We start from the raw sequence: 16,327 nt of genomic DNA on the forward strand, positions 1-16,327 counted from the left end.
TGGTCCCTTTAATCTTTCATCAAAACTTCGTGGGGCATGCATGTCCATTCCCTCAGAACAAACTGCCCTGAGGGCAGACACTGCAAGTCCCTGGCAGTGCCCACGGCGGGAACCCCCTGCCCTGTTGCCCTCACCCAGGCTGGGTGACAGCCATACTTGCAGAGACTTAGTGCCACGACACCCCTCTTCCTTACAGAGTGCCAAGCCACGGCTGGAAGAAGAGGGCACGGGAGACCCAGCAGGACGTGGCCCCTGCCTGTTCCCCGCCTGTGGAAGCTCCAGCGGCCCTGAGAAGCAACCCGGAGCAGAGATTACTCACCCATGTATGGCGCCTCCTCCCTCGGGACCGAAGCTCCGTGCTTAGTGGTGACATCAATGGCTCGGCTCCCTGTCGGCATCCGCGTCCTCGTCTCCTTCTCAAGGGACCAGTGGTACGTCCTGGGGTGCAGGGTCTTTGGCGTGGCCCGTGCACAGGTTGCAAGTGGACTGCACGGGCCAACTTTTCCGCCCTGATGTCCCCGTAAAGCGCACAGTGTCAGTGCACTTCCTAGGTAACTGTTGAATTGCACTGCTGGTTGGTGGTGGAAGCCAGGGCTGGGAGCAGTGAGTTGTGCTTCCGTCTTTGATTCTGGAGGGGACAGGTAGTCTGGATCCCCTCTGGGGTCTGTAGGGATTGCTGTAATAGTCAGGGTTCTCGCAGGAGCATGGTGACCGTCCGTCGGCAGGGCTATAACGTGGCAGTGAGCGTGCGAGCTCACATGAGGGGCCTGGCTTTCTGAGAACCTAGGAAAGCCCACCACGTCATATTCAAAGGCCCACCATTGACTGTTCTAAAAGGGCCTCTCCTTCAACACTGGGGAGGCCTTCCCCCAAAGCTCACAGCCCAGGAAAGAAGCCAGTGCTGCTGGGGCAGAGTCTGGGCACCCACTCTCTGAGCCCTGAGCCACTGCTGGAAGAAGTGGCTCTTTCCTGCCCCAGCCCCAACTCATGGCCTCCACACACTCTGTGGCCTTGTGGGTCCCTGGTTGTGGGACTGTGACCCAAGAGCCACCCAAGCCACGCAGGTTTGACTAGGAAACAGACTGTTCTCTAACCACAGGGTCCCCTTGTTGACTTTCAAAGCATGTCTCCTGCCCATCCGGCCACAAAGACATGGTTCAGTCCTCACGTTTCAATGAATGCACTTTGTGCATCGACTGCTTTCGTTTTGTAACTTTCTTGCCATGAAGTTTCAAACTCACCGAGGAAAGTTGTAAGAATATGACAGAGGACAACTGCAGCATGCCTGCTCCCTGTTCACATTTTCCCTGGTTGAGTCTCCATTCTGCTCTGTCCTGTTCCGCTGGCTGCCCCTCTCCCGAGCCCTCCTCCCTCCGCCCCCCTCCCCACCTCGCTTCTTCCACACGTACATGCACAGCACATGCTTCCTCTGAACCACTGAGAGTAAGGTATAGACATCGTGGCCTGTTGATAGCTACTTCCTAAGAGCAAAAGCCTTCTCTCTTAAAATCACCCAGATCAGGATATTTCACACCCTTCAATACTATTTGTGATCCAATCCACAGTTGCTATTCTAGATGGCATCGAATATCTATAGTGTCTTCTATAGGTGTTTCTTCCCCATCCAAGATCCTGTGCAGGATGACGCGGTGGCTTCCACTGCCCTGTGGGTTTCGACTCCTGTAATCGGGATCCTCGTGGTCTTTCATGACGTGGACATCCTTTGAAGGGACCAGGCCCGTGCCTTTATAAGCTGCCCCTGGCGTTGGCTGTGTCTGCTATGTCTTCAGGATCCTATCAGGGTGTGCATTGGGGGCAGGAACACCATGGAAGGTGAAGGCAGTCACACACTGGCCCGCATCCTGTGGTGGTGGGTGACAGGAAAGGTGTCCAGGTGTGATCTCTTGGATTTTAGCCTATAAATAAATAGGTCGATGCAGTAATCTTGGTTGTGAGGCGCTGCCCAGTAGGGTCCAACACATAGTGTAGCGGACTCTGTATACACACCACAGCCAAGCGCTGCCTGGTCCTGCACTTCCTCACAGTGGTTCTTAGGGTTGAGCCTGTGTTACAGCCGCTGTGTCCGTCCATCGCCTTGAGGGTCTTCCTCTCCTTCTTGCCACTCCACTTTACCGAGCACAGTGCCCTTCTCCAGGGGCCGGTCTCTCCTGACAACGTGTCCAGAGTGTGTGAGACCAAGTCTCGCCGTCCTTGCTTCCAGGGCGCACTCCGGCTATGTTTCCTCCAAGGCAGAATTGTCTGTCCTGTTGGCAGCCCCGGGTACGGTCCGTATTCTTAACCAGTACCGTCATTCACAGGCACTGATTCTTCTCTGGTTTTCCTGCTTCAGTATCCGACTTTCAGATGCCCAGGAAGTGATTAAAAAGACCACAATTTGGGTCAGCTGCACCTTAGTCCCCACAGTAGCGTCCTTGCTTGTGAACACTTTAAATAGTCCCTGGGCAGCAGATTTATCCAATGCAATGTGTTGTTTGATCTCTGGACTGCGGCTTCCATGAGCATGGATTGTGGATCTAAACAAGATGAAATCCTTTTCAACGTCAATCTTTCCTCCATGTAGCCTGACGTTACCTATTGGTCTGGTTGCGAGGATTTGTGGTGTCTTTATATTGACGCGTAATCACACCGAAGGCTGCAATCCTTGATCTTCTTCAGCAAGTGCTTCACGTCCTTCCTACAACCCAGCTTTGTAGCATTGGCTTAGCGTACCGATTGGATAAGTATGGCAAGGGGATACAACCCTCACAGACACCTTTCTTGAGTTTAAACCACACAGAACTGCAGCTGGGTCCCTATAATTAAGTGTTCCAGGATTCCTGTGCTTCCATACGCTCAACACAGAGTTGAATGCCTTTGTGTAGCAATAGGGGTGTGTGTGTGTGTGTGTGTGTGTGTGTGTGTGTGTGTGTAGAAGGTCCTAGAGAAACACGGAGAGGACCTGAGAGCAGAGCAGCCATGCCCCAGAGTCATAGCTCAGACCAGGTGTTGGCTTCTACATGCCCTTCCTACTCCATGGTGATTCCAGCAGTGGGTCAGGGAAAGTAGACCATGAGCCTGGAGCATCGTCTCCTAGAAAATGCGTTCAGTGCTTCCAGTGGAAGGGACTTTCCCCGGTCAGGTCTAGGAGCATTGGAGACATAAGATAAACCTCCGTAAAAGATGGTAGCTTGCTGAACAACCCAAGACCCTAGTTAGTCTGCGTGGTTATGCAGACAGCATGGACAAGCGGAAGATTGGAAAGCTCTTCCCGCAGCAGAATGCCAGCTAGGTAAGTCAAAGATGGTGCAAGTCGGGCCATCGCCATTCTGTAGCCATTGGAAGAATAATTCATTCAGGCAAAAAATCATCAATGGACTCTAAGCCTGTTGGTAAATTTTCAAGGGACAGGATATCTATGTAACCGCAGATTTCCCTAAATTCCTCAGGCGCTATTTGGGGGGAAGGTGGGTTCATGTGGAGCATCGTGGCAGGTAGCGCCGTGGCCACTTGGTCGGTGGAGTGGCATCACCAACATAGAAACTTCCTGGGCAGGTGCTCTGAGAAGGACACAGTGCCTTGTCTGGGCTTCATCTCTCTCTTTCTTATCTTCTTTTTTTTAAATCATTTTATTAGGGGCTCATACAACTGTTATCGCAATCCATACACACATCAATTGTGTAAAGCGCATTTGTACATCATTCTCCAAACATTTCCTCTCCACTTAACCCCCCAGCATTAAGTCCTCATTTTTCCCCTCCCTCCCCTCTCCCCCCTCCCTCATGAGCCCTTGATAGTTTATAAATTGTTATTTTGTCATATCTTGCCCTGTCCGACGTCTCCCTTCACCCACTTTTCTGTTGTCTTCTTTCCGTTGAGGATGTCACTCTTTGACGAACTTCTACAGCAAATCATGTTGCTCAGTAACTCTCCTCAAAGATAGGTGCGTAGTCCTCATTTGTAACTGAGATAAATACCAAACATGGTGGCCGGCCAGCAAGATGAGTCTCTGAATTTAGAGGCAACTGCTGTGGAGTCCGAGAACACGTGTGATATCCCGAGCCATCTGACTTCACTTTGTGTTGGCATTTGGGCAAAGGTTTGCAGAGCAAACTGGTTTTCCATTCAACAGTTCATGTGGGTCCAGTTCCATGACGTCGGCGGCGGTCCCCGCCGTGTGCCCTCGCCCTGCCACTTCCTGCCTGTGCTGTCCGTTTGCACTTCTTTTCCTGCGTTGGGCATTCCTGGAAAGGCAAATATTTGCCTCTTGATTAGGTGGATGGCTTGAAAGGTGTGTGTGCCTCTCTGGTGTTCATTGTTCGCCCTACAAGACTGTCCATTGTCCTGCTGTCGGCTGAGCCATGGAGGTGAGAGAGCTCCTGAAGCGGGAGCGGAGGGCCACACACCGAGATCAGGAAACCTGCTCTGTACTCGGTCGAGTTTCGTCCCTTGTGTCTCACCCACTCTGTTGTGATCCCTTTCAGAGGGCCCCGCCGTGGCAGTCGGGCACCGTTGGACAAGTCTGCCGCTCTCAGAGAGGTGGAGGGTGAGGTTTGTGGGTTCAGTCAGCTTTGACTAGTTGTTTCCACGTGCCCTGGATTCTCTCCACTCCTCTCAGCTGTGGATGCAGAGAGACCAAAGGACCCACCTTAGATGGCCCAGAGGCCACTCCCCTGAGAAAGATGTGGAGGCAATTGTCCTTGTGCAGGAGGCTCCGGCAATCGACCTTGAGGTCCCCCGGGACCTTTCTAAGGAGGCTTTGAAGGCGCACGTCTGTTCTGTGTTGTTCTTGTGGAGTCCTGCTTCTGACTGGAGAGCCGGCATTAACCCATGTGCTTGCGCTGCCGGCGGCTGCAAAGAAGGCTATATATGACAGAGTGACTGAGACGCTGACGAACGGAAAGATCAGAGAATGTTTTTTAAGTTAGATTTGCTGTAACACTCAGAATCATATGCAACACCAAGCAAGAGCAAGATCGATGAAAGGAGACAAAAGTCACCCCTACCTCCTCACTTTCTAGAAAAGAGGAAGAGGGAAGCGAGGATAGGGTTACAAAGTGGGAAGAGGACTTTGGGAGCACGGTTCAGAGAGCAGCGTGACTCAGCCCAGGACCCAGGCCAGCTTGACGGATACGCAAGGTCTGCTCATGTTCCCGGACGGGCTGTTGGGGGGTCCCTGGGGGGGAGGGGCGAAAATGTGCCTGGTGGGGAGCAGTGGTCAGCCACTGTTTCAGGGGACCACACCAGCCTCAGGCTGCCAGCTCCTCTCCTCTCCCTACACCCTGTGTGAGGGCGACAGTGTGAGAGGACAGTGAGAGAAGAGGATGGGATCAGCAACAGGAGGACAGTTGGCCTCATCCTGGCTAAAAGGTTTTCCTCATTCCCAGACCCATCATGTTTCTCTTGGCAAACTCGGCATTGCCGGGCCGGCGAGCCCTTGGCCTGATGTCGCTGCACAGCTGCCCGCCGAGCAGCCCGCACAGCCGCGGCGGGCAGTCTGTTTCCCTTCCGAATGGCCTGTCATTGAGGGGCTTCCCTTCCGCACAGAGTGGAACCGAGGGTTCCAGAGGCACGGCCCCTCTCTCTGGTCATGAGGGCACATGGGGCACCCTGGGCGTGGGTGACAGCTCAGCCTCCCCTTGCAGGGGCCAGCCATGACAACAGTCCGGAGCCCCGCCGGGCCAGGCTGCCAACCACTGCACGCAAAGGCACCAGCTCAGGGATGAGGCAAGCAGCTCTCAGACCAACAGCTAACCTGAGGGACTGGTCAGGGGAGAGAGGCAGAGCAGGCCCAGGGCCTGGGGACTCTTCTTCACTTTATCTGATCGCACAGAATGATCCCAGGCTGACTGGGTAGAGCCCAGAGCAAGACCTGTATGTCCATTTATGTAGAGGCGTTTGCTCGAGCACCATGCTTATCGAGTGTTTATGAAACTCAAATCCTCGTGGACAATAAAAAGAAGAAAAAGCCAACTCACTCCTGTCAAGTCAATTCCGACTCATGATGACCCCGTAAGGACAGGGTAGAGCTGCCCCTGCCGATTCCTGAGCCCATCCATCCTTCGGCGGGAGTAGAAAGCCTCCTTTGGGGGGCTGGTGAGTCCCAGCTGATGACCCGTGGTGAACAGCCTGACTCGCAATCCACATGCCACCAGGGCTCAAGGCTCCAACCCGTGGCTCCCAAAAGAATGGGTCTGGATATTTCCGTTTGGTCAAAATGCTCGCTCATACTAGAGCTCTCAACAGTTGGCTTTTCGTGCTAAGCGGAACATCAGGTGTCCCTTCTGAGACGTCTCTGGGCTGACTGCCACCTCCCACCTGTTAGCAGGAGCCCCTTAATCATTTGCACACACACACACACACACACACCCGGGGCTGTGCACAGACGGGGAGGGGGTGGGAGGTACGGAGAACAACGGAGAACTATCCCGAAGAATCGGGAGATCTCCTTTCCCTCATCCCTTGGATCGCGTCTCTGGAATGTAAGGGCCGAGCCCATCACAAGGGAGCTCTTCAGAAAGTCACGGACAAACCCCATTATTCTTTTTTAGCAGGTTTTATTGGCTTATAAATCACATCTCACACCATTCAGTAGTTCCACTGCATCAGGAAGAGCTGTGCAGTCCTCACCACAGTCAGTTTTAGAACATCTTCTTCATTCTTGTACCCGTCGCTAGTACAGCCCCATTTCCCCACAACCTCCCTTGCCATCCCCCCGGGAAGCCTGAATTCCGTGACCCTCTCCATAGAAAAATCCCATTACTGTTCAATGCCACGCTCCACAAACTTTCAGAAGCCCCCTCCCGTCTGCACAGTCTTTGTTCTTGGGGCATTTGGGAAAATTGTGCATTGACGTTTTCATCTGTGGTCCTGCCTGGCTATCGGCATGGCTACAGAGAGCAAAGAAAGCCAGCACACTCCCTCGGTACGCTTCTTCGCTAAAGCAGAGACTTAAGGGCACGTCTCTACTCATTTAAAAGTGTTTATTGATGGGACCACCTGTTCCGGTGACCAGAGAAGCAGGTACCACCTGTGGTTCTCGTGGAACTCCCACTGAGGAATAAGTCAAAAGCAGTAAAGGAAGCGGAGCTGAGACTGGAGAACGTGACCCTGGAGAGAGAAGGCCGCCGCACAGGCCAGGCTGTGTGCAGGACAGCACCCCCCATAGCAAGGGGCGCCTGTCTGCACGTGCACAGCGCAGTTAGCAGTTGCTGCCCAAAGTAACCGGGCACTCAAGGGCCACACTAGGCTGGTAGTTCTTAGGGCCTCAGGCCTTCTCTGCTCCAGGACAGAGGGGCTGGCCTCCCTGGCGACAGCCCTTTTTCCATCCTCTCTTGCCTACTTGTTTCTAGACCCGAATTAACATTGGTCCTGTTCCTGAAGGCCCTAGTCTTCTCTCATTTCTGATCCTCATTTCATGAACCCGGGAGCAGGAGGACTGGGGGTCCGCTGACCATCCTCGTGGCTGGTCTGCATCACCGAAGTGTTTTCATTGGGGGCGGCCCACCAGGCTGGTCAAGTGCTTCTATTTTTGCCTTGCTGGCGTGCTTCTGAAAAGTTGCGCAGAAGGACAGAGTTAAAAATAAACATGATCTTAGCGCCCAGGATAGCAGGCTGCCCAGGAAGCGTGTGGTGCATTTGGTTATCAGTGGAATCATCCTCCCATCTTCTCTGCTCTGCAAATCCACGTGTGGTTGTTCTGAGCCCCAAATTTGTCTTGGATTATACTTTTTAAAAATCATTTTATTGGGGGCTTATATAACTTATCACAATCCATACATACATCCATTGTGTCAAGCACATTTGTACATTTGTTGCCCTCATCATTCTCAAAACCAGGGGTCCTCAAACTTTTTAAACGGGGCCAGTTCACTGTCCCTCAGACCCATTGGAGGGCCGAACTGTAGTTTAAAAAATACTATGAACAAATTCCTATGCACACTGCACATATCTTATTTTGAAGTAAAAAAACAAATGGGGCAAAAACACCCGGCGGGCCAGATAAATATCCTCGGCGGGCCGTGGTTTGAGGACGCCTGCTCAAAACATTTGCTTTCTGCTTGAGCCCTTGGTCTCAGCTCCTCATTTTTTTCTCCTCCCTCCTCACGCCCCTCCCTCATGAACCCTTGATAATTTATAAATTATTATTATTATGTCCTTTTTTTTCAAAGGAACGTTTAAGCAGTTCCATTTGGACAAAGCAAAAGTAGTGAAAAGTTGAATGCTGTAATATCGTACTGATATTTATAAGTAGGGTCGTTCTTGGCTCACTGAATTATAAATAACATAACCAAGTTTAAGAGTAGTTAAAATGTATTCCGAACGCATCGCGTATCACACTCTCCCACGTCTTGTGTTTCAGGTACAGAGCCTTCACATTCTTCTTGACATTTTTGCTGTACGCAAGTTTCCACTTATCTCGAAAGCCCATCAGCATAGTTAAGGTAAGCAATCAGAAAAGGAAGCCTCTCTGTTTCATATCGTGGCTGGGCTATCATCCGTGCAGTGCTCGGCCAAGGGGAGGAGGTGGGTGGTGAGGGAGCAGAGAAAACAGAGCTATGGGCAAGGCAAGCAGCAAACGATTCTGCTCCTTGGATACTTGGTTTCCCGGGTCTGAATTCTCTAGATTTCCCTTTTCTGAAATGAAAATCCTTCATTTCAATGTGAATCTTAGGATTTATCGTTTTGGAGTTCTGTACTTTCCCTGGGCAGGAGCCCTGGTGGTGTAGTGGTCCTGATCCCATGGTCGGCAGTTGGGAACCACCATCGGCTCCTTGGGAGAAAGACTGGGCTTTCTACCCCCGTCAACAGTGACAGTCTCAGAGCCTCACGGGCGCAGATCTCCCTGCCCTGCAGGCTCGCTGTGAGCTGGCATCGACTTAATGGCAGTGAGCACACTTTGAATGAAGGAGCCCCCACGGCATAGTAGGCTATGTGTCGGGTGCTGATTTCAAGGCTGGCTGTTTGAATCCACCAGCCCCTCTGCTGGTAAAAGATGAGGTTTCTTTTTCTCCTTGCATAGCTTGGTCGCCGTGGCAAATCCTCTTTAGGGCCACTGTGAGTGGGAATCCACTCGGTGACAGTGGATGCTCTCAATCAGAAGGCTCTGGGTGGGCACAAAGGGTTAAGTGCTACTCTTGACTGAAAGGGGGAGGCTTTGAGTTCACCTGGAGGCACCTCCGCCGAACGTCCTGGTGTTGGACTCATGCTTCTGAAACAGCAGCTGCTGAAAGCACTGGGGCGCCCGCAGCTCCACTGGACACAGGTGGGTCAGAGGCCACCGGACGGCGGCTGGCACCCGTCGTCGTCCTGGCTGACAGTTTCAGAACTATAAAACTTAATGAGATATTTCTTTTGTGTAAAATTCACCCTCCACCCCAGTACGTGGTAGTTCTCCTGTTTCCTAAATTGCTTCACATCTGATTGTGTTTGACACGAAGTCAGCCGGCGGTGGTGAGTCTCCATTCTTCATAGAACACCCAGTTGCCTTTGGAATGACGGGGTGAGCTGGAGCTTGTTAACTAGTACTTAACGAGACGTCGAGAAAGGAAGATTAAAGCAGATGATACCGCGTAATAACCGGCTATGACGTGGTCATTTCCTTATTCTCATGAAGATGGCAGTATTTTGGGTACAGACCAGTCTGCAGACTTGAATGGCTTTTGACTCTTGATTGTAGACCCAACAAGGAAATTGTTGAGGGCCAAAGATAGCTCATTCCTGGTTACGTGGCCCCTTCCCTCACTTCCCTGCCGCTGGCCGGGATTCAGGCCTGTAATTGGATTGGGTTGACCTTTGTATCCGACTTCTTCCACAGCCACAGGCTGCTGAGCACCGAACAGCTCCTCTCTCTGGCCTTAGGCCAGGGGGAGAGGCAGCACTAGACGGGCTACTTCGGTGGATGCTGCTGTGTTCTCTGTTTCCAGTAACTGGCGTTGGGTATGAAGCATCACCCGGTTCCTCAGAAAGCCCTCACATGCTTCCCTGAACCCTAGGAAGCAGGAATTGCCCTTGCCCGCCACGTTTCAGGTGACTGCAGCTCAGAACCAGAGAATATTGTCTTCCTAGCAGAGATAAGGATGGGGACACAGGTGTGGTGCCATCGTAAACTTGTCATTTACGGGATGCGTGATGCTAACTAACATCCATCGGAATGATGTTGGAGGTTGAACTTGATTTATTCTGGGTGGGTAAACAGTGGTGGCCAGTGGTGTCAACAACATTTATTGAATAAGCGGGGTTCCCCCCCCCTATTTCTGTCGCGTATTCTACATTTTCTGTTCCACTCCACTGACCCATTCCCTTGCCAGTAACATCCTTTGATTAAAGCCAGTGGTCACGAAGTCGGTCTGCATGCGTGGCAGAGAAGAACTGTGCTCGTGGGGGGTTCAGTGAATGGTGTTTCACAAGTAGATCATCAGGCCTTTCTATGGCGAAGTACGAACTCACAAGCCGCTCTGATGGAGAAAGACTGGGCTTTCTACTTCTGTTAAAGAAGTGCCGTCTTCGGAGCTCACAGAGGCAGTTCCACCCTTGCTATAGGGTCACTGTGAGCCTGCATCGGTCTCATGGCTGTGAGTTCTCCTGGGTGGACTAGACCCTGCAACCGTCAGTTAGCCTCCAGGAGCATTCACCGTAATGCCTGGGTACCGCTTTATTTACAGTGGCTTACATCACTTTATTACAGCTGCTTAAAGTAGACTCATGCCGTCCTTTCTACATTCTTCTAAACCTTGTCTCATAGAAACCTCAAGGTCATTTCATTTCCGTTGATGGGGAGGAGGGGGGAGCTGGGGTTTTCTTTGGAGCTGAATCACATTTAAATAGCAATACAAAGAGCATTGGAACTCTGAAGATAGCAAGTTTTCCCACCCGCATCACGGCTACTTCCAGTCTTTCAAATTCGGCTTTTCTGGTGGCCACTTAGAACCTGCTGATTTTCTTTCTGCAGCCTGTATGTGGCCGGAGTGAGCTGCCCACCGTCACCGTCCCTCCGGGCGCTCATTTCCCTTGGGGTTCAGGGACCCCTGTGGCTGATGTTCTTCCCAAGAATTCCCACCCTCCCATTATAAAAAGCAGGTGACAGATATAAGACATTAACCATCCTGGAATAAAATTAGGATCGTCTTAGGCGTATGGCCTTGGCAAGCTCAAAGAGCAGTGGACTATGGCCATGAGTAGGCAGGTCACAGACTTGGCGTTCATCGTTCCAAGAGCTCCATGAAGTACACTCTCGCTTACTAGACTTCACAAGTGCAAATTTAAGCGTATGAAGAGGCTTAAAAATGTTTGAAGTCCATTATCATTCAATCCTGTTTTCCCATGAACTTTTAAAAGTGTCATACGTATCATTATTTATTTATAGTAACAGTTTTACTAGCGCTTCATCCACATGTCATACAATTTAATAATTCAGTCATATCAAGACGAGTGATACAGTGGTCACCACGTTAATTCTAGAACATTTTCTTCTTCTTTGTACTCACTGTTATTTGTGTAATTTTTTTCTAATTGTGGCCAAAGTGTACACCATGAAACACTTCCAGGTTCCACAGCTCCTACGAATGTGTATTTCAGTGTGTATAATTCAGTGCCATGGATTATACTCTTCATGTTGTACAACATTATTGATTTCCTTTTCCAAATGATTCCACCACCAGTAGCATAAACTCAGTGCCCCTTAAAGAACTCTTTCTCTTTCCCCCGTAGTAACCACTGGTCAAGTTTAGTTTCTTTTTCTTTCTTTTTTAAGTAGTTTTCTTGATATGATATTCACATATCATGCACTTGGATGGTTAAGTCGTTTTAAAAAGAGTTGTATAGACACCATCACGATTAGTTCTAGTGCGCTCTCCCCCAACCTGAATTCATTGTTTGCGCCCCCAAATTCCCTCACCCTCTCCACCTCCCACCCACCCTCCACATCCCCATAAACCACTACATCAGCTCTTGTCTCTATGCCTCCACTCCTTCTGTGCTTTACATACGGGGAAATCCAACAGAAACAAAAACTGCAAGAAGAAAATAATAATAATACAAATAAAGCGTAATAAAGAAAAAAACCACCATTAATATTTAACAGGGAAGAATAAAAATTACAGAGAAGAAATTTCTGTAGTGGAACAGGTCAGACATACTTGAGCCTAGAGCAAATTCGGTTTGGTCAATAGGGAGGTCAGCCCACCACGGATCATACCATGGTTCAGTCCACCATAATTGACTACAACAGTCTCTGTCTGACAGTAGCACCCCTCACCTGTGGCTACAGGGGATCTGCCAGAGGCTTCATCTAATGGGGTGTTTTGCAGCTGGATTAGGGGCTCCCACTGCCCTCCACAGCCTTCTACAGATTGGCTGTTCACCATTTAAGCTCTGATACTTTTCCCATATTTGGATTCTGTTATTGTCATCTTTGAATCACACGGGCTGGTGGGCTTCTTCCGTGTGGACGTAGTTGACTCCTCACTTAGATGGCTGCTTGTTTAAATACCAGCCTTTAAGACCCCAGCCACTATTCCAATTGATAGCCAGGCACCCTCTGCTTTCTTTACACTTGCTGTAGCACGCTTAACTTCAGTGATCATTCCGTGAAGACGAGTGTTGAGCAGGGCTATGTTATAAAAACTCTGTTCGTGGACTGGGGCTGAAGTTAAGTGGGCGCCCAGAACCCATCTGCTCGTCCCTGGCTTATGAACGACTCCGGTTACTTTGGCAGTCAAAGGATGACAAAAACAAAAACTCACAACAACAAAACAAAGGGTAGAAAAAAAAAACAACAACAAAGAAACAAAAAAGAAAAACATTGTTAATCATCCCCCTGGGGTATAAGGCAAATGCATTGATAACATTGATAATGTTTCCAATGGCATAGAATTTAAGAGACTGTTGCTATGAGGAGTTTATGTGAGTCTCGTTCAACTAGAAGCTGTCATCCATGAGTTGTTGCTTGTCCAGAGTGATTTCTTAATTGATTGAGATCTGCTTATGCTGAGCATAGGGATTGGTGCTACAGGGAAATTTCCTGTATCAGTTCTTACAGGTGCCGATCCTTGCCTAACAGATTAAAACCTGTCATATTAATGCCAGGGGACCACTGAGGTAGATGGTGGTTCTGGGTCCCCTTTCATTGAACCCAGACCCACTAATCCAGGAGTCCCATCTAAGGTCCAACGATCATCATTCCCACAGTCTTGGGGTGTCTACCCTTTGCTTCCTCTCCCATCAGAGTGCTTCAGTCCTAAGGCTCAGGGTACAGGTAGTTTTGAGGTCGGGCCCATTTCGTTCAGTCCACAAGGCCAGCCTGTAAAGCCAGCGTCTTAGGGCATCATGGTGCTCAGTGCATGGTGTGATTCACCGAGGGCTGGGTAGAAACATGTCCATAGTGTCTACCCAGGAACATAAAGTCGAGTTTATGGCCCCTGTACGCCCCCTACAATTGTTCACCACCCCTTCCCAATGTTAGGCAGCTCCTCCCCATTTACCCACTCTATCTACCAACAGAAATACCAGAGCCTCCTCTGAAATGTAGATGCCCCCTCCCCTGCTCTTCACTTGAGTCTCCAGTAAGATCCTCCTCTCAGTCCTGTGGAGGAACTGTGGATCTGATTGGTCAGTCTTGTCTCAATGTTGTACAGACTCAGCTGGATGGTCTTCTCCCTTCTCCCCTGAGCTCCCCTCTTTTGAGATGATTCTTATGACGTGCACATGGGGGTGGGGGGGGGGTGACGTATGGTTCATGGCTAGTGGGTGGCCTTTCTGCCCTTTTGTTTGGGACATACGTATCTTTATATTCATCATCTGGCAAACCGGTGACGGGAGAACTCCTATAGGCAATGCCATTAGAAATAGAAAGGGCCACCCTTTGGAAAGACATGTAGGAGCATCCATCAAAATGAAGAAGTACATGTGGCCCTCAGTTTTACACTGGGAAGTTTGTCCATAAAACTAAAATGATGTGTGCTTAGGGATATCTGCCCAGCGTCTTTATTGTCGTGTTCTTTGTAGGGAACACAAAGAAAGAACTAAACCAAACCCAACACCTGGTTATCGAGTAAGCCTAATTGGCAGGGGAATGGTTGGGGATCTGTAACTACTGAAAGGAGCCCTGGTGGCATAGTGGTTACGCATTGGGCTGCGACCCACACGGCCCTCAGTTCAAAGCCACCTGCAGTTCCACTGGGCTTTCTACTCCCGTCAAGAGCTGCAGTCTCAGAAACCCACAAGGATAGTGCTAACCTGGCCCCAGAGGGTCCCTATGAGTAGACATCAGATCAACAGCAGTGAGAATGTACTGTGCGAAAGTAAAACTTTCCCTCTTGTATCTGCCTTACTCCCTGGAAATCGTTTCCTTTTGCTTCCAGTAATATAGCGCCTGTGTGTTTGGGGGAGGAGAAGCGTTAGGGTTTGGAGAGAGAGCAGCTGTAAGGAGAGTAAACCAGTCGATGTAGCGTCTTCTCTAACCCGTGTGCTTCTGTGTGTCAGAGCAGAACTGTGGCCTAGAGCGTGCGGTGATCTTTCCATAGTAGATCACCAGGCCTTTCTTCTGAGGCACCTCTGGTGGCCTGCACCCTTTCAGCTAGCAGCCAGTGCATTCATCGTCTGAATCACCGAAGCACTCCACAGGTAGAACAGCATGCTGCTCCCCCCAGCCCCCAGCATGCAGCCTTCTCACTAGACAGCGATGCTGTGTGTCCCTACATGATATTGATACTGTTCTTCTCCCATCCCCACCCAGCCCTCTAAATTCCAGATTTGCTGTTTGTTTTTCATTACTTTTTGAAAAATAGTTGCAGTGCCAGCCTGCAGACCTGGGCACACTCTGCTTCACCTGCCTTATCATAGCGCGGTTTTTTTCCAAGGTGTCAGGTAGCCTCTTTTTAAAAATAATTGTTTAAGGCAATGGATGATTGTTGTTGTTGGAGTCTCTACTAGTAGAAAACCAAAATCAGCCTCCTCGCCATCAAGTCGATCCCGATTTCTAGCCACCGTATGAGACGGGGTGGAACTTGGCCCTGGGGGTGTCCAGGACTATAACTCTTTACAGTAGGAAGCCTTGCCTTCCCCCGTGAAGCAGCTGGTGATTTTGAAGGGCTGACCTGGTGATAGTAGCCCAGGGCCACCAGAACTTCCGTTTCAGCCATTGGACCAGTGCAGCTCAGCGACATGGTTGACACTCTTCAAGTTGTGCCGCCATCTTCACCCTCCTCCTCTGCGCTGCCGCTGCCTCATGAACATGAATGGACTGCCCGATGCGTATCCGATGCCCGAGTGGTTGTTGTCATGGAGTCCCATGTAGACAATGAGGACCACGCACCAGGCAGACACTCTTCATGTGGGGTCGGCTCATTGGGAGCCTGTGTGCAACACAACTACACACTGCTGCACCCTGCGCCAGCCTCACCGGAGCCCATTGAAGAGCATTCCACAGGATGTTTCCGGTGTAAGGGCTCAGGTTATCTCACGGCAGGAGTGTCAGGGATTCATTTGGCTGACCGGCTCCAGAAAATCTGCATTCTACAGAATTTGGAATTCTGTTCTGCATCCCCCACCCCCATTTCAGGTACTCTTGATTGGTCAATTTTTTAGCACCTCCTAATACTCCTTAATTCTGTATGGAATGTGTTGAAAGCCACTCACGTAAAACATTTTGCCCAGAAAAACGGCTCTTATCAAAGCCAGTGTTTCTCAAGCAATTGGATTCCCTCCCCACAAACGTTTTCCCAAGGATACCGTGATCGTGGCTGTAGGGAAGTGAAGATACCCATGGAGCACGACCCCATGAGAATCAGGCCCCTCGAGAGCCGTTCTCTGATCATGTCCTCCTAGTTGAATGAAACGCTACTTGTTCCCCAAACATGCCAGGGTTTGGGGATGAAATATATGGGAATTATTGGAGTACCACGCGATGCGAAAATCAACATGTGTGAGTGTTAAACTAACCTCCGAACAGTTTCTGCTGGAGGAATGTCACGGTTTTTATAAAATGTTTGCAGGAGCAAAATGGGCCCAGTTACGTGTTCTCATAGGAAAGAGGGAGGCTGGGGAGAGGTGGGCTGAGAGCAAGGCTGAATGGGAGCAGAGGCCCTCCAGCGGCCAGGTCTCTATGGGAACCACCAGACAGCATTAGTCACAGTGGCCAGACCCGGAGAGGTGCTCTCCACCCACAGTTCATCTCTGCAGTGGTGTTTCAGCCACTCTGCAGTCTCAGGCCCACAGGGCTCTGAAATCCCAGTTTACGTCTGCCAAAGCTGTGCTCTCTCACCAGTGTGCCCGACTGCCTCTCTGCGTGCAAAACACCACCCCCAGGGAGCCCTCTGCTGTGGATGAAGCA

General features: G+C 50.4%; 1 protein-coding gene across 3 annotated transcripts in view; it reads left to right on the top strand.

The window, feature by feature from the left end:
* Positions 1 to 215: 215 nt before the first annotated feature.
* SLC37A1 (solute carrier family 37 member 1) overlaps positions 216 to 16,327 on the top strand; it is a 57,340-nt gene continuing 41,228 nt past the window's right edge. For all 3 annotated transcript variants that reach the window (XM_004697311.2, XM_045284634.1, XM_045284635.1), the window contains exons 1-2: positions 216 to 431; positions 8,360 to 8,441. In XM_004697311.2, coding sequence (XP_004697368.2) covers positions 322 to 431; positions 8,360 to 8,441 — 192 coding nt within the window. In that variant the 5' untranslated portion in view covers positions 216 to 321. The remainder of the gene's footprint in view (positions 432 to 8,359; positions 8,442 to 16,327) is intronic.

Source organism: Echinops telfairi, unplaced genomic scaffold (assembly GCF_000313985.2).
Source record: "Echinops telfairi isolate 266 unplaced genomic scaffold, ASM31398v2 ScPeMD7_7469;HRSCAF=8507_0, whole genome shotgun sequence".
In the NCBI taxonomy this organism is placed as follows: Eukaryota; Metazoa; Chordata; class Mammalia; order Afrosoricida; family Tenrecidae; genus Echinops; species Echinops telfairi.